Below are 12,936 nucleotides of genomic sequence, written 5' to 3'. Positions count from 1 at the left end.
GTAAGAGGATGACTAGGGAAAAAATAGGGCCCATTAGGGACAAAAATGGCAATCTGTGTGTGGAGCCGGCAGATGTAGGAGGGGTTCTAAATGAATTTTTTGCATCTGTTTTCACTATGGAGAAGGACGATGTAGACATAGAAATACGGCAGGGGGACTGTGATATACTCGAACATATTAACATCGAGCGGGAGGAGGTATTGGCTGTTTTAGCAGGCCTAAAAATGGATAAATCCCCAGGCCCGGACGAAATGTATCCCAGGCTACTGTGTGAGGCAAAGGAGGAGATTGCGGGGGCTCTGACACATATATTCAGAACCTCTCTGGCCACAGGGGATGTGCCAGAGGACTGGAGAACCGCTAATGTAGTACCATTATTCAAGAAGGGGAGTAGGGAAAAACCGGGGAACTACAGGCCAGTGAGCCTAACATCAGTGGTAGGAAAATTATTGGAAAAAATTCTGAAGGACAAAATTAATCTCCACTTGGAGAAGCAAGGATTAATCAGGGATAGTCAACATGGCTTTGTCAAGGGAAGATCATGTCTGACTAATTTGATTGAATTTTTTGAGGGGGTGACTAGGCGTGTGGATGAGGGTAACGCAGTGGATGTGGTATACATGGATTTCAGTAAGGCCTTCGATAAAGTCCCCCACGGGAGACTGGTCAAGAAGGTATGAGCCCATGGAATCCAGGGTGCCTTGGCACTTTGGATACAAAACTGGCTTAGTGGCAGAAGGCAGAGGGTGATGGTCGAAGGTTGTTTTTGTGACTGGAAGCCTGTGGCCAGTGGGGTACCACAGGGATCGGTGCTGGGTCCCTTGCTGTTTGTGGTCTACATTAATGACTTGGATATGAATGTAAAAGGTATGATCAGTAAGTTCGCTGATGATACAAAAATTGGTAGGGTGGTAAATAGCGAGGAGGATAGCCTCAGTCTGCAGGACGATATAAATGGGTTGGTCAGATGGGCGGAACAGTGGCAAATGGAATTTAACCCGGAAAAGTGTGAGGTGATGCACTTTGGAGGGACTAACAAGGCAAGGGAATACACAATGAATGGGAGGACCCTAGGCAAGACAGAGGGTCAGAGGGATCTTGGTGTGCAAGTTCACAGATCCCTGAAGGCGGCGGAACAGGTCGATAAGGTGGTAAAGAAGGCATATGGGATACTTGCCTTTATTAGCCGAGGCATAGAATATAAGAGCAAGGAGGTTATGATGGAGCTGTATAAAACACTGGTTAGGCCACAGCTGGAGTACTGTGTGCAGTTCTGGTCGCCACACTACAGGAAGGATGTGATCGCTTTGGAGAGGGTGCAGAGGAGATTCACCAGGATGTTACCAGGGCTGGAGCGCTTCAGCTATGAAGAGAGACTGGGAAGATTGGGTTTGTTTTCCTTGGAGCAGAGGAGGCTGAGGGGGGACATGATTGAGGTGTACAAAATTATGAGGGGCACAGATAGGATGGATACTAAGGAGCTTTTTCCCTTCGTTGAGGGTTCTATAACAAGGGGACATAGATTCAAGGTAAAAGGCGGGAGGTTTAGAGGGGATTTGAGAAAGAACTTTTTCACCCAGAGGGTGGTTGGAGTCTGGAACTCACTGCCTGAAAGGGTTGTGGAGGCAGGAACCCTCACAACATTCAAGAAGCATTTGGATGAGCACTTGAAATGCCATAGCATACAAGGCTACGGTCCAAATGCTGGAATATGGGATTAGAGTAGACAGGGCTTGATGGCCGGCGCGGACACGATGGGCCGATGGGGCCTCTATCCGTGCCGTATAACTCTATGACTCTATGACTCTAATATGAGAAATCGGTTGATATCTCCAAGAGTCTCTGCATTCCAGCAAACACCAGGGTCAATTCCAAGAGACAACTGCCCTTGTTACAATTGTCTCTGGCTGCACCCTGTTGTTTGTCACACTGCACCACCTAATATATATAAAAATAATGGAAACATTTTTTCTTATGCACAGAGTAGCACAAAAGCCACGTGCAAATCAAATAATTATATAGTCTGCACCAAGGCAACAATGCTTAAACTGCAGGTTTAACATTTGAGCTGGGAGAAATGGCACACTAAAAATAAAGAAAGGAAGACTTGCACTTATATAGCGCCTTTCACTATCTCAGGACATCCCAAAGCACTTTACAGCCAATGCAATACTTTTGAAATGTAGTCACTGTTATAATGTAGGAAATGCAGCAACCAATTTGCTTGCAGCAAGGTCCCACAAACAGCAATGAGATAACGACCAGATAAGCTGCTTTTTAGTGATGTAGTTTGAGGGATAAACATTAGCCAGGATACTGGGGAGAACTCCCATGCTTTTCTTCGAAATAGTGCCATGGGATCTTTTACGTCCACCTGAGTGAGCAGGTGGGGCCTTGGTTTAACATCTCATTCAAAAGACAGCAGCTCTGACAGTGTAGCACTCCTTCAGTACTGCACTGGAGTGTCAGCCTAGATTTTGCACTCAAGTCTCTGGAGTGGGACTTGAACCCACGACCTTCTGACTCAGAAGCGACAGTGCTACCACTGAGGCAAGACTGAGAAAATCTTATCAAAAAGGTTAATCTTGGAAAAATCAAAAAGGTTAAAAAAAGTTGCCATTGATTTTAACATCTTTTTTGTGCTATTTTCCCAGCCTGTCTCTAGATGTATTTATAGAAATAATATTTTGCTGATGACTTTGGCTTGGTGCAGTTATTGAGCCCACTAATGCAAGAAAGCCGAAGTGACATGCACAACTGAAATTAAGCTTTCTGATGCGCCTTGGATTAATAACTATGTACTAATGTTAATTCGCCTCCCACATGCTGTCAGGCTCAGTAATCCCCCCAAGCCAACACCAACTGTTCGCAAAAATAGACATTATAAAGTCAACAGAAATAGGGAAAAAAAACAAACAGTATGTTCAGGTTCATCTTAATTCTGAACTTTCATTTTAGAGAGGATACTAATGACAAGATTCTCTCTTTAAATCGTATTAGAAATAATAGTTTGATACATTCAAAAACATTGATCATTCTCAGTATTGTACCTATGTTTTCAATGAAATGCCACACATTCTTAAATCTGCCAATGGAAGCACTTGCTGGAGGATTTCCATTTTGCTGTGAACTTGCTGTTTGAAATCTAAAATGGTACAGAAAGAAATTATAGTTGAGTTACATAGAAATATGAGGTTAGTTTTCATTGAAATAACACATTTATGAAGTCCTTTACCTCACTACATTTAACAAATGTTATTATTTACCCATCAACTGAAAGTATGTGCAGATAATTTTTCTGTAATTTTGCCCCTCTAATGCTTGGCATTCTTCATTCTCTTTCACCTGTTTTGTGACACCACTATACCATCCTAATGCTTGTCATCAATGGCTTCTTCAATTGTACATTGACCTTCCCCGGTTGGTTGTTCCCCACAAACAGAAGCAAAGAAGTAAACACCGTGCAAACATTATACAAGATAACAGATGCTTCGGGATGTATTAGATTTGTGTGGTATTTCTCATTGGTTCTGGAAGTGTATGTGAAAAAATGAATTAGGACCTGCATATGTGTGTGTAATTTACTCTTGTCCACCTGATATTCTGTACATATCTGGGGTTTATTTGTGTGGTTTGGATCAATTGTTTTCTGTTAGCAACCTAGTGAATAATGAACCATTGGAACAGAAGTGAAATGTCCCAGCTACAGAGACCTGTTGTCTGTTTTAACAAAGTCAATTTTACTTATTAAGTTGAGAAATGCCAATTCTGGTAAATTGAACACTTTTGTATCCCATATCAACATGAAGCCCCCCTCAAGTCAGATTTAGTATGGGCCAGATGCAGAGTAAACCTCCCTCTAATCTTCCTTTCAATATTCTTTAACCCTGACCTCATAAGGGTACCCCTAATGCACCAATGTGGATTTTTCAGTTTCCTAAACTCATTTTCCTTACAGCCAATCTTAGTGAGATTTCCAATTTGGTATCATTATTTTGTTGAGTTATGTCCAGTATTATGTCACTAACCTATGCTTACTGGAAACTGGAGGGAGACCATCCAAACTCAATTCACTTATGTATGTCATTGCCATCAGACAGAGAAGTCTAGAAGTTTGATCTCTGATTGGGCACTGGCAGCAAGGCGTCATGTTCACAGGGTGCTGGTCAGGAGATCATGGGCCTGCAGTCCCTGATTTTCTATCCATTTAAATTATTGAATTCCGGACCAGCACTCCCTGCGAGCGCCAATTCTCACTGGAAGTGCCCAATCAGTAAATCAGCCTTTAGGTTTAAAGTCAACTCTCGGGTCCCAAAGATGAAAGGATAATGTTCTAATGCATTGTTTCATCTATTTCTATTTAAAAGTTCATCAGTAAAATGTGTTTCTAAAAATCACCCATTGAGAGCATCAAGTGCTACTGGTTTAGGTACATCATGGGACAGATGTAGAGTTAAGTTCCTTCTGCACTTCAATGTGGGATTTCTGTTTACTTCACCAGTCACCCTTATGGCCTTTCCAAGTGAGATTGCCATTTTCAAGACAAATTGGTTTGAATGGGGAAGCTTTGAGAATTATTGGCAGTTCTATGCTAAGGTTTCATGTCCAATAGGAATTGAGTTGAACCTGCCTAAATAAATTTTCATTTAGGACTCATAAAGCTTGCAGTGTCTGACTGGATTTGAATCCAGGTCCTGAAAGTGAAATGACAGTATTTTGTTAAGCTAGTCTCAGTCTGAGCAATACTTTCAAAGCATTATGTTATTTACTTTGTTTCTCAGGTATATCTTACCTGTTTGAGCTGTCCTTCTCTTGAACATTCACCAATGAAGTTATCTTGAAATCCGTGTTTCCAGTGGGCTGACTTATCTGTTGAGCTTCTTCTCCGAGAGTACAGGATCCAAGATCATTGACCAGAGTTTCTGTACCAGTAACTTTACTCTGAGCTGGAATGGAACTGGTTGCTTTCTTTAGAAGATTTGCAGGGTTTGATGCCAACTGATCACTTTGGCCGTCATAATGTCTTTGCAAGTGATTTTCCTTTTGCACCTCCTGTAGTTCCAAAACTGGCAAAGACCCATGGTGATTGGCCAGCATCGTCGCATCACCACTGCTCCAATGCTTAGGTCCAGGGTTCTGTGGTACCGATGACCTGTGCCAAAAAGTCGCTGGGTTCTTTACACCATCAACATTCAAAACACTACTGCACTTATTAAGCAAGAAAGCGTAATAGGTCACTTTAAATTTACACACTATTTTCAATAGTTACAACAAACAGTTTCCTATTTAAAATTCAGAACCACAAGTCAAAAAAAAATTGATCGCTGTATTTAACTATAAAACAAAGTCGAGAGGGGCTCATTTCTCCACCTCTGAAGTTGTTGCCTGTATAATAATTAACAGCCACTGGTACAATCTGGATATGGCTCATAATGCTCTGGTTAGTGGCAAAAAAACAAACATCACTAGCCTAAGTCACATGATTTGATAGAGTATTTATTCTCCCACTATCCGAAAATTGGGAGAATATGAGAAACCTTGGGCATGATTTTAATTTGGAGCCGGGAACCCAGCTCGTCCCTAGATATTCACATGGAGATTGACAGACCGGCTGCCTGTTAGGAGGGAAAGGAGTGGCGAATTGGAGGGGGGCGGGGAGGGAGAAAGAGATCATGGACCCTGGAACAAATCGGAGTGGGGGAGGGGAGGTGGGGGGATGTGGATGACATCGGGTGGGCCTTGAAGATCAGGGGGTCCACTATTGAAAGATTGGGGGATCCAGCATGGGGTGAGCAGTATCGGGGGGGGGCGGGTCCAGCATTGGGGGTCGGGGGCGATCACGGGGTCATGTCATGCCAGGTGAGCTTGTTGGGCCTGGATGAAGTACTCCTGCTCCTCCGGGCCCACAAGCAGTGCAATAAAGGCACTCGTTTCATGGATCCGGCCCTACTCGCCTGCTTTCACCTGACATGAATCGGAAGCGATGGGAAACCCGAACAGGTAAGGTTCAATTATGCAATACACAAAATATTAAGTGTATCAACTATTTCAATGAGGTACATTGTCCCTTTAAGTATCGGCCCGCCGGCTTTAAGTGGTGTCTGTTGTGCGTGCGCATCCAAATACGCCTGGGTCAAACCCAGAAGTTGCCACATTGAAGCTGGGATGCGGTCCCACACCAAAAATCTGTTGTTTTAACATCCCACCCGCCCCCAACGTACCTGTTTTTGGGGGGTTAAAGTTATCCCCTTTGTGTTAATTGAGTGAGCTAATTGCAGATTCTGATCAACCACTGGACAATGCAAAATTATCAGACATATAGGATCGATTTTAGCCCCTCCTCGCCCAGCAAGAATGGTGCGTGGGAGGGGTTAAGATCAGGCCGAGTCCACTTATTGCACCATTCCCATCCGGCGACATCTTACCTTCACCGACTTTGAAGTCACTCAAAGGTCCAGTCTCAGGCAAATGAGGGCCTAATTTACATGTAAAAGTCACGGCCCGATAACGACATCGGTGCAGCGATGTGATTTTTATGAAGACTCAGGTGCAGGCCGGTCGGTGTCAAACACGCCAGAGAAACCTAACAGGTAGCAGCAGAATGGCCAGAAGACGTCAAGATGAGTACAATTTTTGATTGTTTCAGAGGAACAGGAAGAAATCCTCAGGACTCTCTTGTCCCAGCCCTCCCTTTCCCTTACCATACCGGCATCTGTTTGGGAATCATCCCCCCACCCTGTTCCCTTAGGTCCCCAGCGGCGGCCGGCTTCCGCCTTCATTCCTGCACCTGCCCGCTGGCCAGTTAGTGGATCTGGCGGGGTTTGGGCGAGTCTCCGGGAAAATTCATTTGAATAAGGCCCAGCCGCTAAGATCAGCCAGGCCTTCACTTCCTCAGACTCCTCGGGTGCGTCGCCCACTTCGGCACTCGTGCGCACCGTACCTGCCCCCCACTCCCCGGCTAATATCGGGGTCTATGTGTATAAAGTCACACTCCAGTTCATAGTTAGCCAGATCTTGCTTAAAGCAGTGATCTTTGGCACAGAGCAAGATAGAAGCGTTCAGAGAAGCTTGAAGATAATAACAAAGGGTTCTCTGAGATATATACTGATGGTTCACATTGCATCTGGAATCTCTAGAAAGATAACTACAGTTAGTGCAAACTTAGCACCTGCACACACATAGCTGCTCTGGGTGCACTGGGTATCAGAATGCAAGAAGCTGTTAAGGTCATTTTTGCCTCTTTAGAGAAAGAGTGGAGCGTCTCAAGTAGGAAACACAGGAGTTCGAGCAGCCATAGAGATAGGTCCCTGATGATTCAAGTCCAAGCACTATCTGAGCCCCTGTCATCTGGTTTACAGAGCTATGCCCACACACAGGATGTCATCATTAGTACTCCTGAGCCACAGACTTCTAAGTGACTGTCTGGATTGTATAGCTCTGAATCCTTGGAAGGGGGAGCAAAAACATCCCAGGCCATTGCTGTGACTTATGCATGGCGTTCTGGATTGTTTGCGCACAGTAGCAGCAGGCCTTTTTCATCCAGAGCCATCAGGCTGCAGTGTCTGCAGATACATCCTCTGGCCTGTCATCTCATTGGTACAGATCTTGAATGTTGGACTATCACAGGATACCTGGCATTAGACTGACATCAAACGCACTCTCTACATTGGCTGAGTAATATATTTTTCTACTTTTGTACACCAAGGCTTGGATGTACAATCAATGGTGCTTCACACCCCAAGAAAACTATCTCTATCAAGAGAGCCTTGCGACTTGGACTTTTGTTCTTGCCGTTTCATGCTAAAGTGCAAACAAAGGGATGCATGTCTTAGCCGAGCCTAAATATATCAGAACTCTCCTGTTACATAGAATTTACAGCACAGAAACAGGCCATTCAGCCCAACCCCTATGGAAGTGTGAAAGGATCTTGCAGTTTGACAGTTCAGGGCTGTGGTCACTTCAAGAGCCATAGGGTGTTCTGTGCTCGTGCTCCTGCAGATCAGGTGCTTGTTGCTAAAATGAAGGCATGCATGCTAAACAATGGAAGCAACATGCTATAGACAGAGCTAAGCAATTCCACAACCAACAGATCAGATCAAAGCTCTGCAGTCCTGCCACATCCAGTCATGAATGGTGGTGGACAATTAAACAACTAACGGGAGGAGGAGGCTCTGTAAACATCCCCATCCTCAAAGATGGCGGAGTCCAGCACGTGAGTGCAAAAGACAAGGCTGAAGCGTTTGTCACCATCTTCAGCCAGAAGTGCCGAGTGGATGATCCATCTCGGCCGCCTCTCGATATCCCCACCATCACAGAAGCCAGTCTTCAGCCAATTCGATTCACTCCACGTGATATCAAGAAACGGCTGAGTGCACTGGATACAGCAAAGGCTATGGGCCCCGACAACATCCTGGCTGTAGTGCTGAAGACTTGTGCTCCAGAACCAACTGTGCCTCTAGCCAAGCTGTTCCAGTACAGCTACAACACTGGCATCTACCCGACAATGTGGAAAATTGCCCAGGTATGTCCTGTCCACAAAAAGCAGGACAAATACAATCTGGCCAATTACCGGCCCATCAGTCTACTCTCAATCATCAGCAAAGTGATGGAAGGTGTCGTCGACAGTGCTATCAAGCAGCACTTACTCGCCAATAACCTGCTCACCGATGCTCAGTTTGGGTTCCGCTAGGACCACTCGGCTCCAGACCTCATTACAGCCTTGGTCCAAACATGGACAAAAGAGCTGAATTCCAGAAGTGAGGTGAGAGTGACTGCCCTTGACATCAAGGCAGCATTTGACCGAGTGTGGCACCAAGGAGCCCTAGTAAAAGTGAAGTCAATGGGAATCAGGGGGAAAACTCTCCAGTGGCTGGAGTCATACCTAGCACAAAGGAAGATGGTAGTGGTTGTTGGAGGCCAATCATCTCAGCTCCAGGACATTGCTGCAGGAGTTCCTCAGGACAGTGTCCGAGGCCCAACCATCTTCAGCTGCTTCATCAATGACCTTCCCTCCATCATAAGATCAGAAATGGGGATGTTCGCTGATGATTGCACAGTGTTCAGCTCCATTCGCAACCCCTCAAATAATGAAGCAGTCCGAGCCCGCATGCAGCAAGACCTGGACAACATCCAGGCTGGGCTGGTATGTGGCAAGTAACATTCACGCCAGACAAGTGCCAGGCAATGACCATCACCAACAAGAGAGTGTCTAACCACCTCCCCTTGACATTCAATGGCATTACCATCGCCGAATCCCCCACCATCAACATCCTGTGGGGTCACCATTGACCAGAAACTTAACTGGACCAGCCATATAAATACTATGGCTACAAGAGCAGGTCAGAGGCTGGGTATTCTGCGGTGAGTGACTCACCTCCTGACTCCCCAAAGCCTTTCCACCATCTACAAGGCACAAGTCAGGAGTGTGATGGAATACTCTCCACTTGCCTGGATGAGTGCAGCTCCAACAACACTCAAGAACCTCGACACCATCCAGGACAAAGCAGCCCGCTTGATTGGCACCCCATCCACCACCCTAAACATTCACTCCCTTCACCACTGGCGCACAGTGGCTGCAGTGTGTACCATCCACAGGATGCACTGCAGCAACTCGCCAAGGCTTCTTCGACAGCACCTCCCAAACCCGCGACCTCTACCACCTAGAAGGACAAGAGCAGCAGGTACATGGGAACAACACCACCTGCACGTTCCCCTCCAAGTCACACACCATCCCGACTTGGAACTATATTGTCGTTCCTTCATTGTCGCTGGGTCAATATCCTGGAACTCCCTTCCTAACAGCACTGTGGGAGAACCTTCACCACATGGACTGCAGCGGTTCAAGAAGGCGGCTCACCACCACCTTCTCAAGGGCAATTAGGGATGGGCAATAAAATGCCGGCCTCACCAGCGACGCCCACATCCCATGAACGACAAAAAAAAAGGCATGTTATAGTAAAAGGAATGTCACAGCGTGGGTAGGAAGTTAGTTAAAGGAAAGTAAACCGCACTGTAGTTAATGGATGTGTCACGTTTTGGGAGTTTTGATTTTCTTTCCTTCATGGAGAGGATTTTGGAATGAGTTATTTTTAAGTGTTGAGTTTTAAAACAAAGATAATTTCCACAGGTTTTAAAAGAAAACCACAAGCTGCAGCATTGAGAAGGGAGTTTTTGATGTGTTAATGAGCCAACGATCCTTACCATTGTCTACAACTACTGGGGACATTAAGCAATTCATTACTTCATCTCCCAGTGACTTAATAAAACAACCACACCTACTATTGTGATAATAATTCTATTCATGTTTTTTTTAATTCATTCATGGGATGTGGGCGTCTCTGGCAAAGCCAGCATTTATTGCTTATCCATAATTGCCCTTGAGAAGCTGATGGTGAGCCGCCCTCTTGAACCGCAAGAGAGCGGCTCACCAAGGCTTCTCCTTCTAGGTGGTGGAGGTCGTAAGTTTGGGAGGTGCTGTCAAAGAAGCCTTGGTGAATTGCTGCAGTGCATCTGGTAGATGGTACACACTGCAGCCATGGTGCGCCAGCGGTGGAGGGAGTGAATGTTCAAGGTGGTGGATGGGGTGCCAATCAAGCGGGCTGCTTTGTCCTGGATGGTGTTAAGCTTCTTGAGTGTTGTTGGAGCAGCACTCATCCAGGCAAGTGGAGAATATTCCATCGCACTCCTGACTTGTGCCTTGTAGATGATTGAAGAGCTTTAGGGAGTCAGGAGCCACAGAATACCCAGCCTCTGACCTGCTCTTCTAGCCACAGTATTTATGTGGCTGGTCCAGTTAAATTTCTGGTCAATTGTGACAACCAGGATGTTGATGGTGGAGGATTCGGCGTTAATAATGCCGTTGAATGTCAAAAGGAGGTGGTTAGACTCTCTCTTGTTGGAGATGGTCATTGTCTGGCACTTGATTCTGAATACTCTCATAGGATTGGAGCTCCGCTTTATAAAATAGATGAGCAAAGTGCTTTAAGCACTTACCTTGTACACCAGAAAACCTAGCACTGCTATTATGGCAGCGACAAGAGGATTGCCGCATAGCAGCGATGTAAGTGAAATGCTCGGGTCAATGTGAAAGACACTGCAGATATCCCTTTGAGTCTTTAGAGTAGCCCAGCCTACTGGGTAGCCTCACCAATTGCAATGCAAGCTGCCTCTAAATTTTCTCCTTTCAGGTCCCCAAAGACTCACAGTAAATGGCGCGAATGTTACTTCCACTTATCAGCCCAAACCTGGATGCTGTCCAGGTCTTGCTGCATGCAGGCATGCACTGCTTCATTATCTGAGGGGTTGCGAATGGAGCTGAACACTGCAATCATCAGCAAAAATCCCCACTTCTGAACTTATGATGGAGGGAAGGTCATTGATGAAGCAGCTGTAGATGGTTGGGCCTGAGGAACTCCTGCAGCGATGTCCTGGGGCTGAGATGATTGGCCTCCAATAACTACTACCATCTTCCTTTGTGCTAGGATTGACTCTAGCCAATGGAGAGTTTTCCCCCTGATTCCCATTGATTTCAATTTTACTAGGGCTCCTTGATGCCATACTCGGTCAAATGCTGCCTTGATGTCAAGGGCAGTCACTCTCACCTCACCTCTGGAATTCAGCTCTTTTGTCCATGTTTGGACCAACGCTGTAATGAGGTCTGGAGCCGAGTGGTCCTAGCGGAACCCAAACTGAGCATCGGTGAGCAGGTTATTGGCGAGTAAGTGCCGCTTGATAGCACTGTCGACGACACCTTCCATCACTTTGCTGATGATTGAGAGTAGACTGATGGGCCGGTAATTGGCCGGATTTTATTTGTCCTGCTTTTTGTTGGACTGGACATACCTGGACAATTTTCCACTTTGTTGGGTAGATGCCAGTGTTGTAGTTACACTGGAACAACTTAGCTCGAGGCGCGGCTAGTTCTTGAGCACAAGTCTTCAGCACTACAGCCGGGATGTTGTCGGGGCTATAGCCTTTGCTGTATCCAGTGCTCTCAGCCATTTCTTGATATCATGTGGAGTGAATCAAAATGGCTGAAGACTGGCTTCTATGATGGTGGGGATCTCCGGAGGAGTCCGAGATGGATCATCCACTTGCCACTTCTGGCTGAAGATGGTGACAAACGCTTCAGCCTTGTCTTTTGCACTCATGTGCTGGGGTCTGCCATCATTGAGGTTGGGGATGTTCACGGAGCCTCCTCTTCCCGTTAATTGTTTAACTGTCCACCACCATTCACGACTGGATGTGGCAGGACTACAGAATTTTGATCTGATCCGTTGGTTGTGGAATCGCTTAACACTGGCTTTAGCATGCTGCTTCTGCTGTTTAGCATGCATATAGTCCTGTGTTGTAGCATCACCAGGTTGGCACCTCATTTTTAGGTAAGCCTGGTGCTGCTCCTGGCATGCTCTTCTATACTCCTCATTGAACTAGGGTTGATCCCCTGGCTTGATGGTAATGGTAGAGAGAGGGATATGCCGGGCCATGAGGTTACAGATTGTGCTGGAATACAATTCTGCTGCTTCTGATGGTCCACAGGGTCTCATGGATGCCCAGTTTTGAGCTGCTAGATCTGTTCTGAATCAATCCCATTTAGCACGGTGGTAGTGCCACACAACACGTTGGATGGTGTCCTCGGAGTGAAGGCGGGACTTTGTCTCCACAAGGACTGTGCGGTGGTCACTCCTATCAATACTGTCATGGACAGATGCATCTGCGACAGGTAAATTGGTGAGAATGAGGTCAAGTAGGTTTTTTCCTCGTGTTGGTTCTCTCACCAACTGCCACAGGCCCAGTCCGACAGCTATGTCCTTCAGGACTCGGCCAGCTCAGTCAGTAGTCGTGATACCGAGCCACTCTTTGTGATGGACATTGATGTCCCCCACCCAGAGTACATTCTGTGCCCTTGCTACCCTCAGTGCTTCCTCCAAGTGGTGC

The 12,936-nt window shown here is 46.1% G+C and overlaps 1 protein-coding gene across 1 annotated transcript in view; it reads right to left on the bottom strand.

The window, feature by feature from the left end:
• The window catches only part of ngef (neuronal guanine nucleotide exchange factor), a 64,454-nt gene that overhangs the window by 35,944 nt on the left and 15,574 nt on the right, over window positions 1–12,936 (bottom strand). Inside the window, exons 4-5 of the mRNA XM_067995473.1 lie at window positions 4,793–5,152; window positions 3,051–3,145 (exon numbers count right to left, since the gene is read on the bottom strand). Of these exons, the coding sequence (XP_067851574.1) occupies window positions 3,051–3,145; window positions 4,793–5,152 (455 nt within the window). The remainder of the gene's footprint in view (window positions 1–3,050; window positions 3,146–4,792; window positions 5,153–12,936) is intronic.

This window comes from Heptranchias perlo, chromosome 13, assembly GCF_035084215.1.
Source record: "Heptranchias perlo isolate sHepPer1 chromosome 13, sHepPer1.hap1, whole genome shotgun sequence".
Classification (NCBI taxonomy): domain Eukaryota; kingdom Metazoa; phylum Chordata; class Chondrichthyes; order Hexanchiformes; family Hexanchidae; genus Heptranchias; species Heptranchias perlo.
The sequence above is the reverse complement of the archived record's forward strand: the minus strand, read 5'-3'. Positions and strand labels throughout refer to the sequence as shown.